The sequence below is a fragment of the Trachurus japonicus genome, chromosome 5 (assembly GCF_045865225.1).
Source record: "Trachurus japonicus isolate A0001 chromosome 5, Traja_1.0".
Classification (NCBI taxonomy): domain Eukaryota; kingdom Metazoa; phylum Chordata; class Actinopteri; order Carangiformes; family Carangidae; genus Trachurus; species Trachurus japonicus.
This window is the reverse complement of record NC_140911.1, coordinates 23666779-23684418: the sequence shown is the minus strand read 5'-3', so window position 1 is coordinate 23684418 and position 17640 is coordinate 23666779. Positions and strand designations below refer to the sequence as shown.

At 45.6% G+C, this 17640-nt stretch overlaps 1 protein-coding gene across 1 annotated transcript; it reads right to left on the bottom strand.

Annotated features, from left to right (window-relative positions):
- Nucleotides 1–566: 566 nt before the first annotated feature.
- Nucleotides 567–17203, bottom strand: ralgapb (Ral GTPase activating protein non-catalytic subunit beta). The gene is made up of 32 exons (XM_085776816.1): nucleotides 17026–17203; nucleotides 16531–16739; nucleotides 16221–16387; nucleotides 14843–15020; nucleotides 13639–13770; nucleotides 13406–13542; nucleotides 12915–12965; nucleotides 12152–12196; nucleotides 11924–11971; nucleotides 11692–11834; nucleotides 11427–11598; nucleotides 11177–11306; nucleotides 10919–11086; nucleotides 8843–8957; nucleotides 8602–8737; nucleotides 8456–8514; nucleotides 8059–8167; nucleotides 7794–7927; nucleotides 7529–7711; nucleotides 6459–6607; nucleotides 6178–6347; nucleotides 5953–6056; nucleotides 5698–5853; nucleotides 5400–5585; nucleotides 5140–5298; nucleotides 4911–5034; nucleotides 4713–4829; nucleotides 4130–4233; nucleotides 3900–4002; nucleotides 3731–3785; nucleotides 3439–3578; nucleotides 567–951 (listed from the first exon to the last, which is right to left on the bottom strand). The coding sequence occupies exons 1-32, from the start codon at nucleotides 17179–17181 to the stop codon at nucleotides 779–781; spliced, it is 4212 nt and encodes a 1403-aa protein (XP_085632942.1). The 5' UTR covers nucleotides 17182–17203; the 3' UTR covers nucleotides 567–778.
- Between the last annotated feature and the right edge of the window lie 437 nt (nucleotides 17204–17640).

Genomic DNA, 17640 nt, shown 5'->3' with positions numbered 1-17640 from the left:
CAGTGATCAGTTAGAGATCAAGCACAACAGCAAGATTTATGTGTGCGCACACAGTATGTTTAATCATCTCATCTGTCATCGCCATGGTAACAGGATGACCATGGGGTGGTAACCAAGGCAACCGGAGGAGGGACAGGTGGAGTTAAACAAAACAAGATGGAGGGGGGGGGGGGGGGCAGGAGGAGATGGTTAACAGCAGAGGAGAAATTAAGGGGTTAAGGATGCAGGAGAGCGAGAGTAGGAGGTAAAGAAGAAAAGAGGGAGAAATGGTGGACCAGAAGAGAGGAGTAGGGACAAGAAGTGAAGGAGGGGTGAGAAATCAAGGAGAAGATAATGAGGGAGTATAGGAGGGTGTGAAGGGGGAGGTGGAGAAACGAAGGAGCAGAATAGAGAGGAGGAAGAGAATTAAAGGAGGAGGTGGAAAAGTCCAGTAGAACATAGAGGAGAAAGCAAAGAAGAGGAGGAGAAGGAGGAGGAGGTGGAGAAGAAAAGCAGGAGGCAGTGTTTGTAGAAGAAGAGGAGGAGGTAGTGTTGTGTTTGTGGAGTCGCTCACCAGTGGACCAATCAGCAGGTGAAGTGAGGTTTTTACATGTCACACAGAAACACAGCGGTTTAACACACACACCGTTTATTAGTCACACAGATGACATCATCACTCAGTAACACGTGTCGTCAGTAAACCGCTCAGCTCCTGTTCAAAAAACTACAGTAATAACTGATTCTGATTGGTTGATTTGCAACTTCAGGCTGCGCGGCTGCGTCGGGGATCGGGTGGAGGTCAGAGGTCACGAAACAGGGCAGAGTAGAAGGCGGGCTCTGAGCAGCGGCTGCGGTAGCGATGGATGATGTCATTGATCATGTGCTTCCTCCTGATGTGCGGCGGAGGGGCGGAGTCGCTCTCCAGCCGTCGTCGATGGCAACAGTTGATCACCATCTCTCTGACCAGGATACCTCGAGACAGACAGAAGATCCTTATTAAAGCAGAAGTAAGTGGTCCGGTCGTTTTCGCTAATGCTGCGTTCCAGGCAGGCTTTTGAAATCGTAAATTACAGCTTCAAGTCACAACTTACGACTTTGTAGCGTTTCAGGCAACCCACTCGTGTTTTTCCGACCTGTTTTACCGGTGAAAGTCACTATAACGGCCACTCGTAACTTCCGACCGGTGAACTCGTACCAGATCGAACTGGTACCACTTCACGGTCGGAAAAATACGAGTTTCCTTGAACGCACCATAACAGTCCTCGTCCCTACGTCACCACATTCACGGCGTCCCTTGGCTGCACACACAGCCCTGCATGCCGTTCTCTCTCCTCATTGGATAAAAACTGTAGGATACGATAAATGTTTTCTCTTCGGCTCAGAGCAGAGCAGAGTGACTGAGAGACCCGTGTTTCGGTCCAAACACTCTATGTAAGTGATTGCTGTCGGAAGATATAACTATTTAAGACTTATATTAACACAAATATATCACTTACTTCTGCTTTAATATTAGATTAATTAACAGGATCCTTTTCACATCGAAGACCAACTGGATAAATCTGCTGATGATATCACAGACTGCTTTTACTTTTCAAACAGTAACAAACGTGGCTCAGGCTCAGGGGCCCCGAATGAATGTAATGCTGCAGTAGAAAGTGAGTGTTGGAGATGTGACTGTCAGGAGACAACGCACCTGGAAAGAGCCTGAGCTAACATCAACAATGGGATGTTCAATAACATTACATTTGAACTTTAATTAATTCAAACCAACTCGGCTGACGAGGCAGCGGCACAACCTGGTGTATTATTAGCACCTCACAGCAACAAGACACTGGCTCAGCTGAACCTAATGTGCTGGGAGCCTCAGTGTCAGAGTATCAGTGGTGGTGCAGGGAACATCCAAAGTTTAGATACGTCACAGCAGCAGGTCTGCTCTCATAATGATTAAAGGCAAAAAAACAAGTAATGAGGTGGTGGGACATGAAACTTTCTGGAGAAGAAGTTGGCTCCAGGGAAAAGTAGGATTCAAATCGCTGTGTTGCAAGCAAGGATAAAATGGATTTATTTACAATCTGAGTAGGAGTACACAACCAAAGATTAAATATTTAGTCAACCCACCATGTTTGCTTGGTTTGTTAAATATTTAGTATCAAACTGAGTGAATATATTAAGAAATTCATCCATCTATTAGCTATACCAGTCATCCGTGCTGGGTTGCAGGGAAACAGGTCAGGCCATCAGTCTATCACAGGGCCAACACGTAACGACAAACAACCTCACACATTCATATTCACACCTACAGGCAGGCTAATTAAGCTAACAATAATAAATGATAATATATAGTACATAAAATACTATATATACATTATATAAATAAATAAGTCATTAAGTCATTAAATTACTGGCCTTGATGTCATAAGGAAGTGTCAGGCTCGGTTAGGAGACGAACACTGACCAGACACCAGCTGTGTAGCATGAAGCATGTTTTTCCCTGCAGCGATGAATGGCTTGGTTGAGGCTGCATTAAACAGCATGAGGTAAATGAGTTATGAGGGGACTGGTATGTGCTACAGCTGTGACTTCTGTATTATATCAGACAGCATCACATTAAAGAGAGAGGTCCAAGAGCTGAGCAGGATAGACTGATTGTTTCCCTGATAAAGTAGTAATATTACTGCTACGCGCTGATGATCATCAGGTCTCAGTGGTGTTTATGTGAGGCTTCACAGAGACAGGAAGGTTGCACAGATTCGTATATAGAGATAAAAAAACAACAACGTCCACCTAGAGGTGGGGATAGGGATAAAAAATAATTTTACAAAGGGAAGGGGATGAATGCGGAGTTGGTGTTCAACTGTTTCTTGTAGTAATCATCTCTTCAAAATGTTGTTTGTAAACATGCTTAATTGTATTAAATGCTTGTGATATTAAAAAATGGTAAAAAATTAAAATAAAAATAGAAATAAAAAAAGATTTTTAAAAAAACAACAACAACCTGACATCCAAATATATGTGAGATTACTAAAAACACTTAAAAACAGATGAATATTAATTAAAATATAGGCAGGGGTTGATGTGCCTTGATAATGTTTTGGGACGTTTTTCTCTTTTTTTCTGTTTTGTTGTGGGATAACTGTGTTATACTTTTTTGACTGTGTTCAGCAATGTTTGTCCCGTGTATGTTTTTTTTTCTCTTTTTTTCTGCTCTCTCATCACTGCAGCTGCTGTCAGTGATTGCTGATAAAAAAATAAAAAAACACCTGTGAATGTGGGTTTGCAATGGTTTACCTGCTGTTATTACATGCTGAAGAAGGGTTTTCCCCGAAACGTTTGTGTCATAATAAAATACTTGAATTTTGAGTGCGGTCCTGTACGGTTGGTACATTTTCTATATACGCAGATATACTGTGTAATCAGACAGACAGACAGACAGACAGACAGACAGACAGACAGACTTACCCAGTGACCTCTTGCTGACCACACTCCCGCTGACCAGTGGACCAACTGGACTGAACTTGCTGGAGGTGTTCTCGTGGAAACGGATGCGGTAGAGTCCAGTTTTCAGCGGATGTATAAAGATGAGCTGGACGTCCGAGACACTGTGAGACAGGTTGGTGGACAGACATCATCAGGTTGGTGGACAGACATCATCAGGTTGGTGGACAGACATCATCAGGTTGGTGGACAGACATCATCAGGTTGGTAAAGAATCAGTGAGTGTCAGAGGGAGGACGTGTCCGTGTGTCTGTACCTCATCAGTTTCCCCATCTTCGTTGCTGACAGTAGATCGGACAGAGGAAAACTCTCTGAAACACAGACTCACTGGTCAGAGGGAGATCACCCCTCCATCTCTGCTGATGGTTAGTTACAGTTACTTAGTTAGTTACTCTCTGAAATGCATTAGTAATGGAGTTATTTACCAATGTCATCAAAGTGCTCGACCCAAACTATCAGCAGTTTAGATTCAGAGCCAATGAATGACAACACAGAAGGAAAAGACTTCCTGTCTTCAACTGGAGAAGTCTGGGCAGACAGATGAGAGAAGGACAGGTCAAAGAGAGATGGGACCTTGATAGACATACAGTTCAGAGAGAGACAGACAAGTCAATGATAACCAAGTGAAAAGGGCTTTTATTTTGAAGGTACGCACTCTGGATTGGTGGGTGGAGTCTTGGCCAAGCTCAGAGCGAGTCTGTCTGTGGTATGACGACTCAGTTGGAGACTCCGCCGCCTTTGGGCTCTTCAACCCAACAACTACTTTGAACAAAAAAAGGAAGTTAAAGGGATATTCCAGTTTTTTTTTGAAGTGGGGTTGTATGAGGTACAAATGGCCACTAAGTTTAATATCTGTAGTAGAAAGCCCCCCCCCCACTGAAAAAAAGCGGCGCATTGCGATACACAGGCAGTGCTCACGAGAAGTCTCGTTTCAATATCATACACCAGTTCAAGAGTAAGTTATAAAGTAAATATTTACAGTGCATCAGCTGGTCGGAAAAAAGTTAGTTTATCTGGAACTAACCAGCTGACTCACTATTCCTCCATGCAGGTAGGCTTTGCGACGCGCTGTATCAATTCACCTGAAACGCTAAAAAACAGAACTATCCCTTTAAGTATTAAGCGGAAGGAAAAACAAGCTAATAAAACTCCCCTCTCCTTATATGGTCATGAAGGAAACTGACCATGTTAATCACTAGAGACTATATTTTCTGATTATGACATCATCAGACACTGACTGTGGGTCGATGATGGGACGATGAAGGTGAGCTCCGTCAGAGCCTCGGCGAACCTCAGGACGAACCTCTCCCCATCGAACACGCCCCCTCCACTGTCACCCAGCACAGCAGGGAATTCTGGGAGTCAGAAAACAATCAGTCAGAGCAGAGTGACCTCTGACGACCTCAGACATCAAGTGGACCAATCAGAGCGCTCACTTGTCCTACTGCTGTCAGTGCTGCTCCCCCGTCGTGGTTCCACCTCCACTGGCCAACCAAGAGAAGACAGGAAGTCCAGGAAGTCAGACGGGACGTTACACCTGGACTCGACGTTCCTTAACATCTGCAGAGACACAGACAGACAGGCGAGTATAACTTCAGCAGCAGCTGATGTACAGGTGGGACAGACAGGTGGGACAGACAGGTGGGACAGACAGGTGTGTGTGACCTCAGCAACTGTCCTCTGTCCAGCTTTCATGTAGAAGACGAAGGCAGAGTCACAGTTTCTGAACGGCATCTGATCCAAACGTCTCAAGTCCTTCGGGAATCCTGGAAGAGACGGATCCAGAGACACCAGCTGAGGAGGGACGCCACCGGTACCTCGATCCTACAGACAGGTGAGGTGGGGGCAGGTGAGACAACACAGGTCTAAATACATCAGTAGACTTCTGAATCGAGCTCTGTCCGTCTATGCTCTGTCCTCTGCACCTTCAGCGTCTCAGGTGTCAGCAAACCCAGGTTGGACAGGAAGAGTCTCGCTGTCTGAAAGCTGGTGACCGGAGGCGGCGGCTTGCAGGTCGTCATGACAACTGAATGACAACTTGCCTGTAGCATTTCCTCAACCTGGCGCTGCCTCTTACATGCCGCTCGCAGACGCTCCAGCTGCTGCTGCACCTGAGAGAGGAGGAGATTAGGAGGAGGACTGGTACCTGAGGAACGCCACAGGTGATCCAGACAAGTAAAGACCTAAATATCATCAACTTCTTAACATAGTTGAAGTTCCTACCCCCTCGCTAATGGACTCGTGCAGCGCTGGTATACTCAGCTCTGCTTTGGGTGAAGGAACTCTGTCGCTGTTTTCAGGAACAAGCTGCTGTTTGACGGCACATCGTACGGCTGAATCCTCCTGGGCCACACCAGCATGTTCTGGGATCAGAGTTTTCTGCGTTAAAGGAACAGGCGAACATGATAAAACACTGATCTGGAGCCTGTTTGCGTGTCACTTTATTGTTATTACCACTTGTGTTGTAAATGTGTTTACCTGTGTAGGTGTTTTTCCCTCTCTGGGCTCCAGGTGGAGCTGTAGAGTCCAGCTGTGCCGCCCTGATGGACCTCTGATCAGCATTGTGAGCGATGGGCATGATGCTGCACATACCAATATGTTAGCAATATCAATGAAGCAATTCACTTTCAATTCAGTTATTAATAATTACACTCCATGTCATGGTTTTGGGGTTTTGTGTTGCGGCTCCTTGACAGGACTCACCCTGCTCAGTTCCTGGTGGTCGCTCCAGCATGGCCAGTATCACTGAGCTGTCCACCACAAAGTACCTGAACTTCCTTACACTGCTGTCACTCAAACTAGAACAGCCAATCAGAGCGTCCTCATCCAGCAACCCACCAACGAACGGCAATCCTCCCGATACCTGCATCACGCTAATAAAAAAACAAAAACAGCTTATGTTTATTTTGCACTTTAATTTTCCAAGTCCAGGAGAACAGCGGAAACTGCAAGGTGACGTTTCAGGGTGTGTTTGTTTTGCTCACCAGCTCAGTGTGGCCTCGGCTGCCTCCTTGACCCGCAGAGAGGCGGGGTTCAGCTCCTTCTCCTCTTTGCTCTTCACTTCCTCTTCCTGTCTGGACTTACTGCCTGAAATCCCCAGTTCCACAATCTCCAGAACCTCCAACAAACACTCCTGAAACACACAACACAACTAGATGTACTGCACATGTAGCCGATGTCATATCTGGCCCTCTGCGTTGTATTTCTCACGGCCTGCCCTAGGTGGGGTTCGATCCCACGACCTCCCGCACCGGAGGCGACGATGCTAACCTCTTCACCAAGAGGTTGACAACCACTTGGCAGGTTGGTTAGCACGTCTTTTATGGGTGGAGTGAGTGCACATCCGTTACACTCACCCCCGCTGAACTCACTCCACCCAGGGCATCCGGGTCACGGCACCACTGTAGCCGATGTCATATCTGGCCCTCTGCGTTGTGTTTCTCACGGCCTGCCCTAGGTGGGGTTCGACCCCACTACCTCCCGCACCGGAGGCGACGATGCTAACCTCTTCGCCAAGAGGTTGACAACCACTTGGCGGGTTGGTTAGCATGTCTTTTTTTTATGGGTGGAGTGAGTGCACATCCGCTACACACACAACTAATACATGTGAACATATAAACACACACACATGGAGCGGGGTCCACAGTGGAGCTACGTTGCCACGTTGCCTCCTATTCACTTTGAATTAGGAAGTGGTCTGAGACTCTTGGACCTAGTTTTATATATATGTTGGTCAGTTACCTTTTGATCAGTTACTGACTGTGTGTTGGTCATTTACCTGATGGTCAGTTACCTGGCGGTTAATTACCTGTAGGTCAACTGCATGTTGGTCAGTTACTTCTATGAGTTAGTTACATGTCAGTCACTTCTCTGTTGTTTAGTATGGAGGTACATTTGTGTCTTTATTATTCAATCAAAGAAAAAAAGTCTTTCTTTTGATTGAAGTGAAGTTTGTTTTGATTGAAAATATATTTTTTGTTGAATTGAATAATAAAGACACAAATGCACCTCCATAGTTTAGTTACCTGTGTGTAGATCAGCGTCAGTCAGTTACCTGTTGGTCCAACATGGCAGGGTGCTGAGTGAACCAGATGTTCAGACAGTGGAAGGCAGCGACGATGATGGAGTGAAGGTCTCTGGAGTGAAGGGGAGGAGGACGACTGCACTGAAACACGATGTAAGTACAGACAGAACTGACCGCTCGCCTCCTCTCCAGCTCCTCCACCCTCACCTTGACCTGCAGGACCACACCACAGAGTTACAGGTCGAACAACGGCAGTTCAGGTGTGTGCGTGATGTGTGTGTGAGTGTGTGTCCACCTTTGCCAGTCCTCCCAGTACTTCTAGTGCAGAAAGACAAACTGCTGAGTCGTTCCTCCACTGAGACGTCAGACGCTGAGTCAGCAAACGCACAAACTGGACCCACAGAACCCCTGCTGCATCTGATTGGACAGCTGGTTGTCATGGACACACACACACACACAGAAAAAAACACATGGTCACTGTCAGATATCTACAACACACTGGGTCAATATTACAAATCATTACAGTGCAACAAATTAGAAACCAGTTGATGATCATTAACCAGTGGTTCCTCTGGTTCGTCTGTTTCCACTGGTCCCACTAGTTCCCCCGGGTCCGGGTCCCGCCGCCCATCTGGTTCTACTGGCTCCACCATGCTGGGACTGATTTTCCTAGAAAACCCAGAATTACAACACTTAAGATAAACAAAAAAAATGTGTGATCAATGTGCGATTCATCGTGATTAACTATGGAGACTCATGTGATTAATCACCATTCAATTTCTTAATCAACTGACTACTACTACACTACTTTTTACAATTTTTTTTTAATTTACTTTTTTACTGTAGGTCTGTTATCTTTATTATGTTTTATATTTTTTGTTGTGTAAAGCACTTTGAAAGCTGTCTAGAAGTCAGGAGTAGACGTCAGTCGACATCAGTGGATGTCAGTAGATTCACCTGAGTTTGTCCTCCAGCTTGCACCAGAGCCAGGTCCTGAACCAGGTTCAACATGGCGGCTGCATCAGTTCAACAGAGACCAGTCAGAGCTGTGTTTAATGTTTCACTGTGTCGAACTATAAACAGAACCAGGATCTGCGACTGACCCAGGATCACCTGCGTGTTGGAGGCGTTCGTCTCCGTCTGCAGAGCGCCAATCAGAAGGCTGATGAGGCGGGGCTTCAGGGACTGGAAGCTACCTGCTGTGACATCAATACCGGTGATATGCTTGTCCAGCAGCACCTGCGCACACGCACACAAAGGTGAACGTCAGTGTCACTGGTTATAACTGGATGTCATGTCTGCTCAGGTGTATGTAGGTGTTTAACCCGGTGTGTGGGAGGTTACCTCGGATTGGACGGATCCAAACTGCAGAGAGAGGGGCAGCAGGGACAGAAGAATGAGGATGGAGGCTCGTCTCAAATCCACCGGACTCACAAAACTCTTAAACCTCAGCAGCTCTCTGGGCGAGAGAGAATGAGAGACAGAGAGTTAACTGCAGTCACACATGTCTGAATCAGTAGAGTAAGTTGTAGGTATCTGTAGGTGTAAGTAATGACCAAGGTTGGGAGTATTGCATTACTAAATAAGTAAGTAACTGAGTAACAAATTACTAAGTACTGTAATTCTACCACTTTTTTCAATGATGAGTTGTGTAACTTTTTCAAATTAAACAACACAATTAACTATTATTGAATGAAATCATTACTTGTTAATTTATGTGAAAATAGCAACAACTTTAAATGATTATTGTATGATCATTTATCTCCTGACTTACAGTAATGGACGTGGTCACAGCATGAGCCCAAGCCCACACAATGGTAGATCATTTAGGGTTGAATTAAAGCAGAAGTAAGCGGAATATTTGTGTTAATATAAGTCTTAAATAGTTATATCTTCCGACAGAAATCACTTACATAGAGTGTTTGGTCTGAAACACGGGTCTGTCAGTCACTCTGCTCTGCTCTGAGCCGAGGAGAAAACATTCCTTGTATCCTACAACCTTTATCCAATGAGGAGAGAGAACGGCATAAAGGGGCGGTCCTCTCTGTGTGTGCAGCCAAGGGATGCACGTGAATGTGGTGACGTAGGGACGAGGGCGGGGACTGCTAACTCCATCGGCTGACAAGAAGTTAGCCAAAACGACCAGATCGCTTACTTCTGCTTTAACTGTCATGCAAATACATTAAAGCCTTGTTTTGAAGACCTGTTGAGAGACATCTATCAGAAGTTACAAAACCTATCTATTGTGTTTTATTCTCCCACTGATACTGATGGATGATGATAGACCTTTGGCTGGTTAGGTGTCTTGTACCACACTGAGCCACAGGAACACCGAAATAAAAGCCACGTTGACATTAATAAGTGAACAAAGGAAGGGGGAAAAAGTAGTGCAAAAGTCAATTTCCCTTGTAACTAACATTGAGAGAAGTAACGAGTAAATAAACCTAATTACTAACTGTCAGATATTTGCCCAGCACTGGGAGTGACTCACACACACGGTTTGTGGTTGTTCTGACTCAGCTCTCAGAAAGAGCTGATCCTCATTTTGCTGGATCACAAACAGCAGCTCCCACAGCTCAGGTGGGTGGTTACCTGTGAACTACACATCAGTGTGGGTCATAATATCTGTGGATGAATAGTGTTTTGTGTGTGTGTGTGTGTGTGTGTGTGTGTGTGTGTGTGTGTGTGTGTGTGTTCGTGTGTGCGCGCGCGTGCGTGCAGCAGGAAACCACCTCACATTAAAACACAAATAACCTCTGTTTGACAGAGGAAGTGAAAATGTGCCACAAGGGAATCCTGGAAGTGAAAGTAGTTATCTCAGCTCAAACACACTCATACTTTTTAAGCCAGAAACAAGTTTGCATTAGTCTGCTGAGGCAGGAAATTAAGAAAAATGTTTTTTCTGGAAATAAGGAGGAGAATGGGTCGTGGTGTTTCATTTAGAACCATCGATTCCATGATAGATAAAATAAAGGACATGATGTTCAGCATGTCAGGGAGGGCTTCAGCATCAGGATGTAGATGTGGTCACACAGGCGGTTCCTGGTTCTGCTGGTGGAGGAGAACCACAGAAAATTGCTGCTGCCTCGCTTCTGCAGCGTGTTAATGTCATGTGACATGGTGACGTTTCACAGCACCAGTCTAACGGTCTAACACGCCTTTTGTCACTGTCCCCTGTCCCCGGCAAAGACTCACTGAGCCTCATCAGATTGTATAAGTAATGTTCTCAGTAGTAATGTTTGCAGTCGTTAATTGTAGTACTTGCAGTGGGTATGTGTGGGGGAAATGGAGGTGGGAGGGGGGGAGTGTGTGTTGTATTTTGAGTCCCTGAGAAACGTCATCTCATTTTGTCTACATTACACTGGAATGGAGCAAATTGATAAAATAAAGACCTTTGACCTTTTGACCTTTGGCTTGTACCTGTCGAGTAGCACGTTCTCCAGAGCTGGGATGAAGGAGGGGAGCAGCAGGTTGACTCCTCTCAGGTCGCAGCAGAACAGACAGGTGGAGTTTAACAGGACGGACGCCAGGACAGGGAGACACGCCCCCTCACACCCCTGGAGCCCCTGCAGGAGAACCATGTAGAACCTGAGGGAGGAGACGAGGAGAACCACAATCACAACATCATCCATGTAGCTGGAGACCTGCTGAACAGGTTAGCAGATACTACGTATGTACCTGGACAGGTAGACAGGCAGGATGTCCTCCGCTGACTTCTTACAGGTGACGATCCTGCAGAGCGTCCCGCAGGCCTCGGCTCGACCCGCCGCCCAGCGCTCTGACATCACAGTGACATCACTGTGACCAGCTGCAGGAGACACAGAGTTTATCATGTGGACACCTGCAGTATTCCTGTAGTACAGTGTGTAGCATGTGTATTACTGCAATAGTACTGTAGTAGTGCAGACAGAGTATTGACCGGACTAACCGGGGTCTCTGTTGATCAGAGCGGCATCAAACAACCAGGAGCCAAACAGGTGCAGGATGGCGTCCACGTTGCACCTGAGGGGGGAGGGGGGGGGTCTGGGACTGGAGCATAGAGAGGAAGGGAAGGAGGGAGGATGGGGAGAGGACTTGCAGTGCTGGGGGGAGGAGAACATCTGAGAGGAGAGAGGAAGGAGACCCACAGGTCAGAGGAGGGATCAAACGTACCAAGACAAGACAGAAGGTAGGCGTACAGATATCAGACCAACATTTCTGCCAGTTGACTTGGAAACTTGTGCAGGTTTTAGTCGTCTGTGCATTGGGGGAGACGTGGTGGAGGGAGGGGCACTGGGCAGACTCAGGATGTTGACTGGGGTGGGCGGAGCACTGCCAGAACGAGGCCGGGAGAAACCTGAGGAGATCACGCAACATGAGGACCACTGTTCTGAGACTACAGACCCAAATCCACCAATCAAGTCAGGGCTGGGGGGCGGGGCCTACCGTAGGCAGGGAGGCGGTCTCTGAAGGGGCTCTTAGTCACAGCAACACCTGGGGGGGACAAGGTAAAAAACACATCCTCAATCTGAAAACCAAGCAACACAGGTAAGATTAAAGGTTTGATTTTGATTAATGTGGTCAATAAAATTATCCTTAATCAATCAAGTTGGCCTCTACTTTGATTGGTTTATTGATTAGATTGACATGATCAGTCAGGTTAATCTCATTTACCAAGAGACGGTATCCGGTCTCTGAAATTGATCCTTGATGTCATCCCTGGAGAAACACATCAACTGAATCGTATTAGTGTAAAGGTATCATGTGTTTATCAGTGTATGCACTAAATGCACTTTTTTTTCCTGCTAGGCTCCTCTGGACATTAATATATATATTAATGTAATATAATAATGTAGTTATGCACTTTTTGCACTAGTTCTGCGTCAGTATTAAGCTGCTCTAATCGATAACTCGCCACAAAAACCACTGTCCGATTTCAACCAAACCTTCTGTGTTGGACTTCACTTGTTATTTATAACTGTGTTATTATGACAATGACAATAAAGTATGTAAGTCTAAGTATATACACAACAAGTGTAAACTAGAAAATTTCCTCAGTGAAATTTTGATAGGGCCACGGGAGCTACGGCCGGTTTTGCCATCTCTGTCAACATGGGAATCAAACCCACGACCTTAAGGTCAAGACAGAGCTAATCAAACAGACACATGGTTATCTTCGAGTTGTAGGACTAGTAGCAAATCGAAAATCGGAAGATGAAAAATAATAAGAAAAAATCCACACAATAACAATAGGGCTCGATGCGATGGCCCCGTGGCCCTAACAAGTGTGTAAGTAATGTGTGTATACCATTGTGTAGGTCATGGGTATACAGGTGTATACCAGTGCATGAAATGCTTGTATACCATTGGGTAATGAGTGTATGATATGTGTATACATTCATACATAGTAGTATAAATGTGTAGTATGTGTGTATACCAGTGTTTGGCAGCAGCAGCTCTGTTGTTTCTTTGTTGACCACCGTCACCCCTGCAGACAAAAATGTACATTTACTACTCACAGCAACTACTCAGCATTTTGTTCACATATTGGTCCAAACAACGAAAGTAAGATTCAGATTGTACTAAAATTATTCTTCGCCTTCTCTTCACACTGCACTGTGAGTGGGAAAACCACAGAGCAGTGAAGCTGATTGTGATAGGACAGTATGAGAGACAGGAAATCATAATGTCTAGGACTATGCCTCCATGGGCTGTGCTCTTCCGGGTGAGCCAGTGTACACAATGATTACAAGGTATAAATGGAGTGAAATCAATGACTGCCTGAAGATTAAGAAATCTTCAAACTGATGATTTGTGAAATGATAAACGGGAATGTCAGACTGTCATTTGTAGGTTAGTTCGTGGTCTGGGTTCAGGTTTTAAATCTGGTCAGGGAAGGGTAGGGGTCCAAAGATGAGAGTAGAGTACCCAGGAAGGCATCAACCAGTGTGCTGACTCCTCTCATGGCTCTAAAGAAGATACTTGGCTGCTGACTGTCCCCTCCTGCTCCTCCTCTTGACACCTCCTCCTGAGAAGAAGGAGCTGAACCAACAACGACCGGGTGACTGAGTGAAGGAAAAGAGTGAGTGTTAGCGCAAAACACCAACTCATGAAGTCAACTGCATTTTACAGACATTAAAACATGTTTCAGGATGTGCTACCTGAACAAGTGTAGGAACCTGAACCAGGTCTGAGGGACTCTGTCTTCGTCCAGGTCTGGAGGGATCAGAGCCGCGTCCTCGTCTGGGACTTTAAACTCAGGGAAAGAGGGGCCGAAGGTCAGCAGCAGCAACCTGTCACAACACAACCATGATGGCACAACAACTATGCAATGCATTAATGTACCACCATTAAAGCAGAAGTAAGTGATATATTTGTGTTAATATAAGTCTTAAATAGTTATATCTTCCGACAGCAATCACTTACATAGAGTGTTTGGTCTGAAACACGGGTCTCTCAGTCCCTCTGCTCTGCTCTGAGCCGAGGAGAAAACATTTATCGTATCCTACAGTTTTTATCCAATGAGGAGAGAGAACGGCATGCAGGGCTGTGTGTGCAGCCAAGGGACGCCGTGGATATGGCGACGTAGGGACGAGGACTGTTATGGTGCGTTCAAGGAAACTCTTATTTTTCCGACCGTGAAGTGGTACCAGTTCGATCTGGTACGAGTTCACCGGTCGGAAGTTACGAGTGGCCGTTATAGTGACTTTCACCGGTAAAACAGGTCGGAAAAACACGAGTGGGTTGCCTGAAACGCTACAGAGTCGTAAGTTGTGACTTGAAGCTGTAATTTACGATTTCAAAAGCCTGCCTGGAACGCAGCATTAGCGAAAACGACCGGACCACTTACTTCTGCTTTAACGCACCATTAATGTACCATCGCATAATGTAAAATCATGACAATGACAATACAATACCATCACACAGCAGCAATACCACAACACAACAACACTGACTGAAGAATGTAATGGAACAACGTGAAAACAACAATTATTAAACATTAAAAACACAAAATCATCAGAACAACATAACAAAAACAACAACAAAATGCAACATTGCACAACAACATAATTACAATACCACAACACAACAATAACAACATAATATCCACATAACAACAATTCCACTAAAGCAACGCACTAACATTAAAAACGCAATGGCAAGACAACACCACAACACAACGGATTAACAACATTAACACAACAAAACACCTAAATAAAACAGCACAACATAAGAAAACAAACAACACAACAACCTAAGGGAACTCATCACACCTCTGTTAACATGTATAACCTGTAACCTGTGTGTGTGTGTGTGTGTGTGTGTGGTCACTGAGACGATGGTGACCTACAAACTGAGTCACACCTGGAGGTTAACGCTGCAACGACTCGGTTCCACTGTTCCACCACCACAGGCTGATGCCTCCAGCCGCTCAACATCTGTCTGCACATCTGCCACAGGGAGTGAGACGGGAAACAACGAGAGCAAGACAACAACCAGACCTCGAAGAGGATCGACATCGACAGGTCAGAGACACCGGCCGCTGAGAGACAGACAGGTGAGAGAGAGAGAGAGAGGTCACAAAAAGAAGAGAGGAATGGAGAGGTGAGAGAGAGAGATGAAAGACAAGTAAAAGACGGACACGTTCGAGAGAGAAAGGTGAGAAAGAGCCAGGAGAGAGATGGACAGGTGAGACACACCACCTGCTGACTGACAGACATGAGTGAGTGAGGTCATTGTCTCCAAGGGGGTAGATCTGACTACACGCAGGCGTAGCTCACAGTCGGCCATATTTGAACGGGCAAATTGCTCTGACTCTGGCTGCAGTTACAGTGCAGTAGATAGGTGATCCAGTCATCTTCACTAAAAAAAACGATTCATAACTCTGTGAAAAATAAATCAGTATGTAGCTATTACTTTAACTATTTGCATAATGTCACTATAATGTTACTTTTACAAAAAAAAGTACATGATTAAAATGATCCGTGATTTTAAGTATGCTGCATCATAACTGCATAGACGTTCATAAAAAATCAAACCGTTTTGCAATCAGACAAAAACGGATCAAGTTATGGTCATTATAGCAGAACATGCACCATAGGCTTAAAGCAGAAGTAAGTGATATATTTGTGTTAATATAAGTCTTAAATAGTTATATCTTCCGACAGCAATCACTTACATAGAGTGTTTGGTCTGAAACACGGGTCTGTCAGTCCCTCTGCTCTGCTCTGAGCCGAGGAGAAAACTTTTCTCGTATCCTACAGTTTTTATCCAATGAGGAGAGAGAACGGCATGCAGGGCTGTGTGTGCAGCCAAGGGACGCCGTGAATGTGGCGACGTAGGGACGAGGACTGTTATGGTGCGTTCAAGGAAACTCGTAACTCGTGTTTTTCCCGACCTGTGAAGTCGTACCAGTTCGATCTGGTACGAGTTCACGGGTCAGAAGTTACGAGTGGCCGTTATAGTGACTTTCACCGGTAAAACAGGTCGGAAAAACACGAGTGGGTTGCCTGGAACGCTACAAAGTCGTAAGTTGTGACTTGAAGCTGTAATTTACGGTTTCAAAAGCCTGCCTGGAACGCAGCATTAGCGAAAACGACCGGCTCGCTTACTTCTGCTTTAATGCTCTGAGGGAGAGAGTTGCCCGTCCCAAGATGGCCGCCGTACTGGTTACGCTTTGTCATTGGGCAGCAGCGGTGGGTGAGTCATCTAGTCTTCTTATATATATCTATGATTGTCTCACCTGCAGGAGTGGGCGGGGCCAGGATGGAGTGGTTGATGCGGAGCAGGAAGTGCAGCAGCGTCTCCCAGGTGTCTCTGGTCATCGTGGTGCTCTCTCTGGCCAACGACCGCACCGCAGACAACACCTGCTGACAGAGAGACAGGTAGACCGGACTCACCTGGTCTGACCTGCGGAGGGACTTCATTAGATCACAGCACCTTCGGGTCCATCAAAGGTCACGATGAGGTCAGCAAAGGTCACCAGGTACTTTAAAGTGATGTAGTCAGTCAATACATGTGAAAAGGTAATTTAAGGTCACAAGTCAGTCTACCTGGCCAGGAACAGACTGTACAGGTGTCGGAGAATCTTCTGGATGTACAGGTTGGGCTCTCGGTTGATCGGCGGTGGGATGGAGTCCTTTGGAGAAACCAGGGCCATCAGCCAGTCGGTGTAGACGTCGACACAGAGCTTGACCGTGACCGTGTCTCCGTCCAATGCTAGAGTCAAACCGTAACACAGCACCTCCATCGTCCACTTCACCTGGAGACACAAGCCAAGGTGACACCAGGTGCTGCTGTGATGTCATAGCCCAGTTTATTAGGAACACCTGTCTCTACGTGGAGCAGGCCTGTGATGACCCCTCGCCCCTTGTGAAAGACCACGATTTAAATATGACTGTTTAACTCTGTGAATGATTTTAAGACTCAAACGCTGATTACAGATCAACACCAGAGTGTGTGTTTAACTTTCCATACAGGTCACGTACCCATACACACACACACACACACACACACACACACACACACACACACACACACACACACACCTGTCGGTCTGTATGCAACTGGCTGTGGGCGTCAGGGTTTCCCAATGTGGCTCCCAAGGGCTTCACCACAGCAACTGCAATGTCTCTGCCCACGGAGGGCGGGAAACAACTGAGCACGCTCAGATGACCCCGCCCACTGGACAGTGATTGGTCCATGGCCTGCCAATCAAAGCTTAGACAGAGAGAGAGAAGTTAAATAAGTTAACTAGTAGTTTTTCACTTGATGGAAAAGCTTCACTTTATCTCTTAGGTTATTGTTGTGACAGATAAACAGTTACATTTCCCATAATGCACTTGGATGGAGTCTTTCAAACATGAGTTACTGAACATTAACAATGATTCAAATATCCTGTTGTGGAAAAGACAGATTCAATGTAAAATTAATATTAAAAAAGGAAAAATTCTAATAAATACAGATAACATGCAAAGTGCAGAACTGGAATAAATTAGATATTTCCCTCCTGACAGGTTGTTTATCAGTTTTTTAAGAAAAGCAGAGAAAATCTAGATCTCACAAACTACCTAAGACACCAATGCAGACGGCTGAGGATGCCTGACACCTGTTGTGACAATGTAAAAAATAAATAAATAAATAAAAAAAAACTGATTCAAATG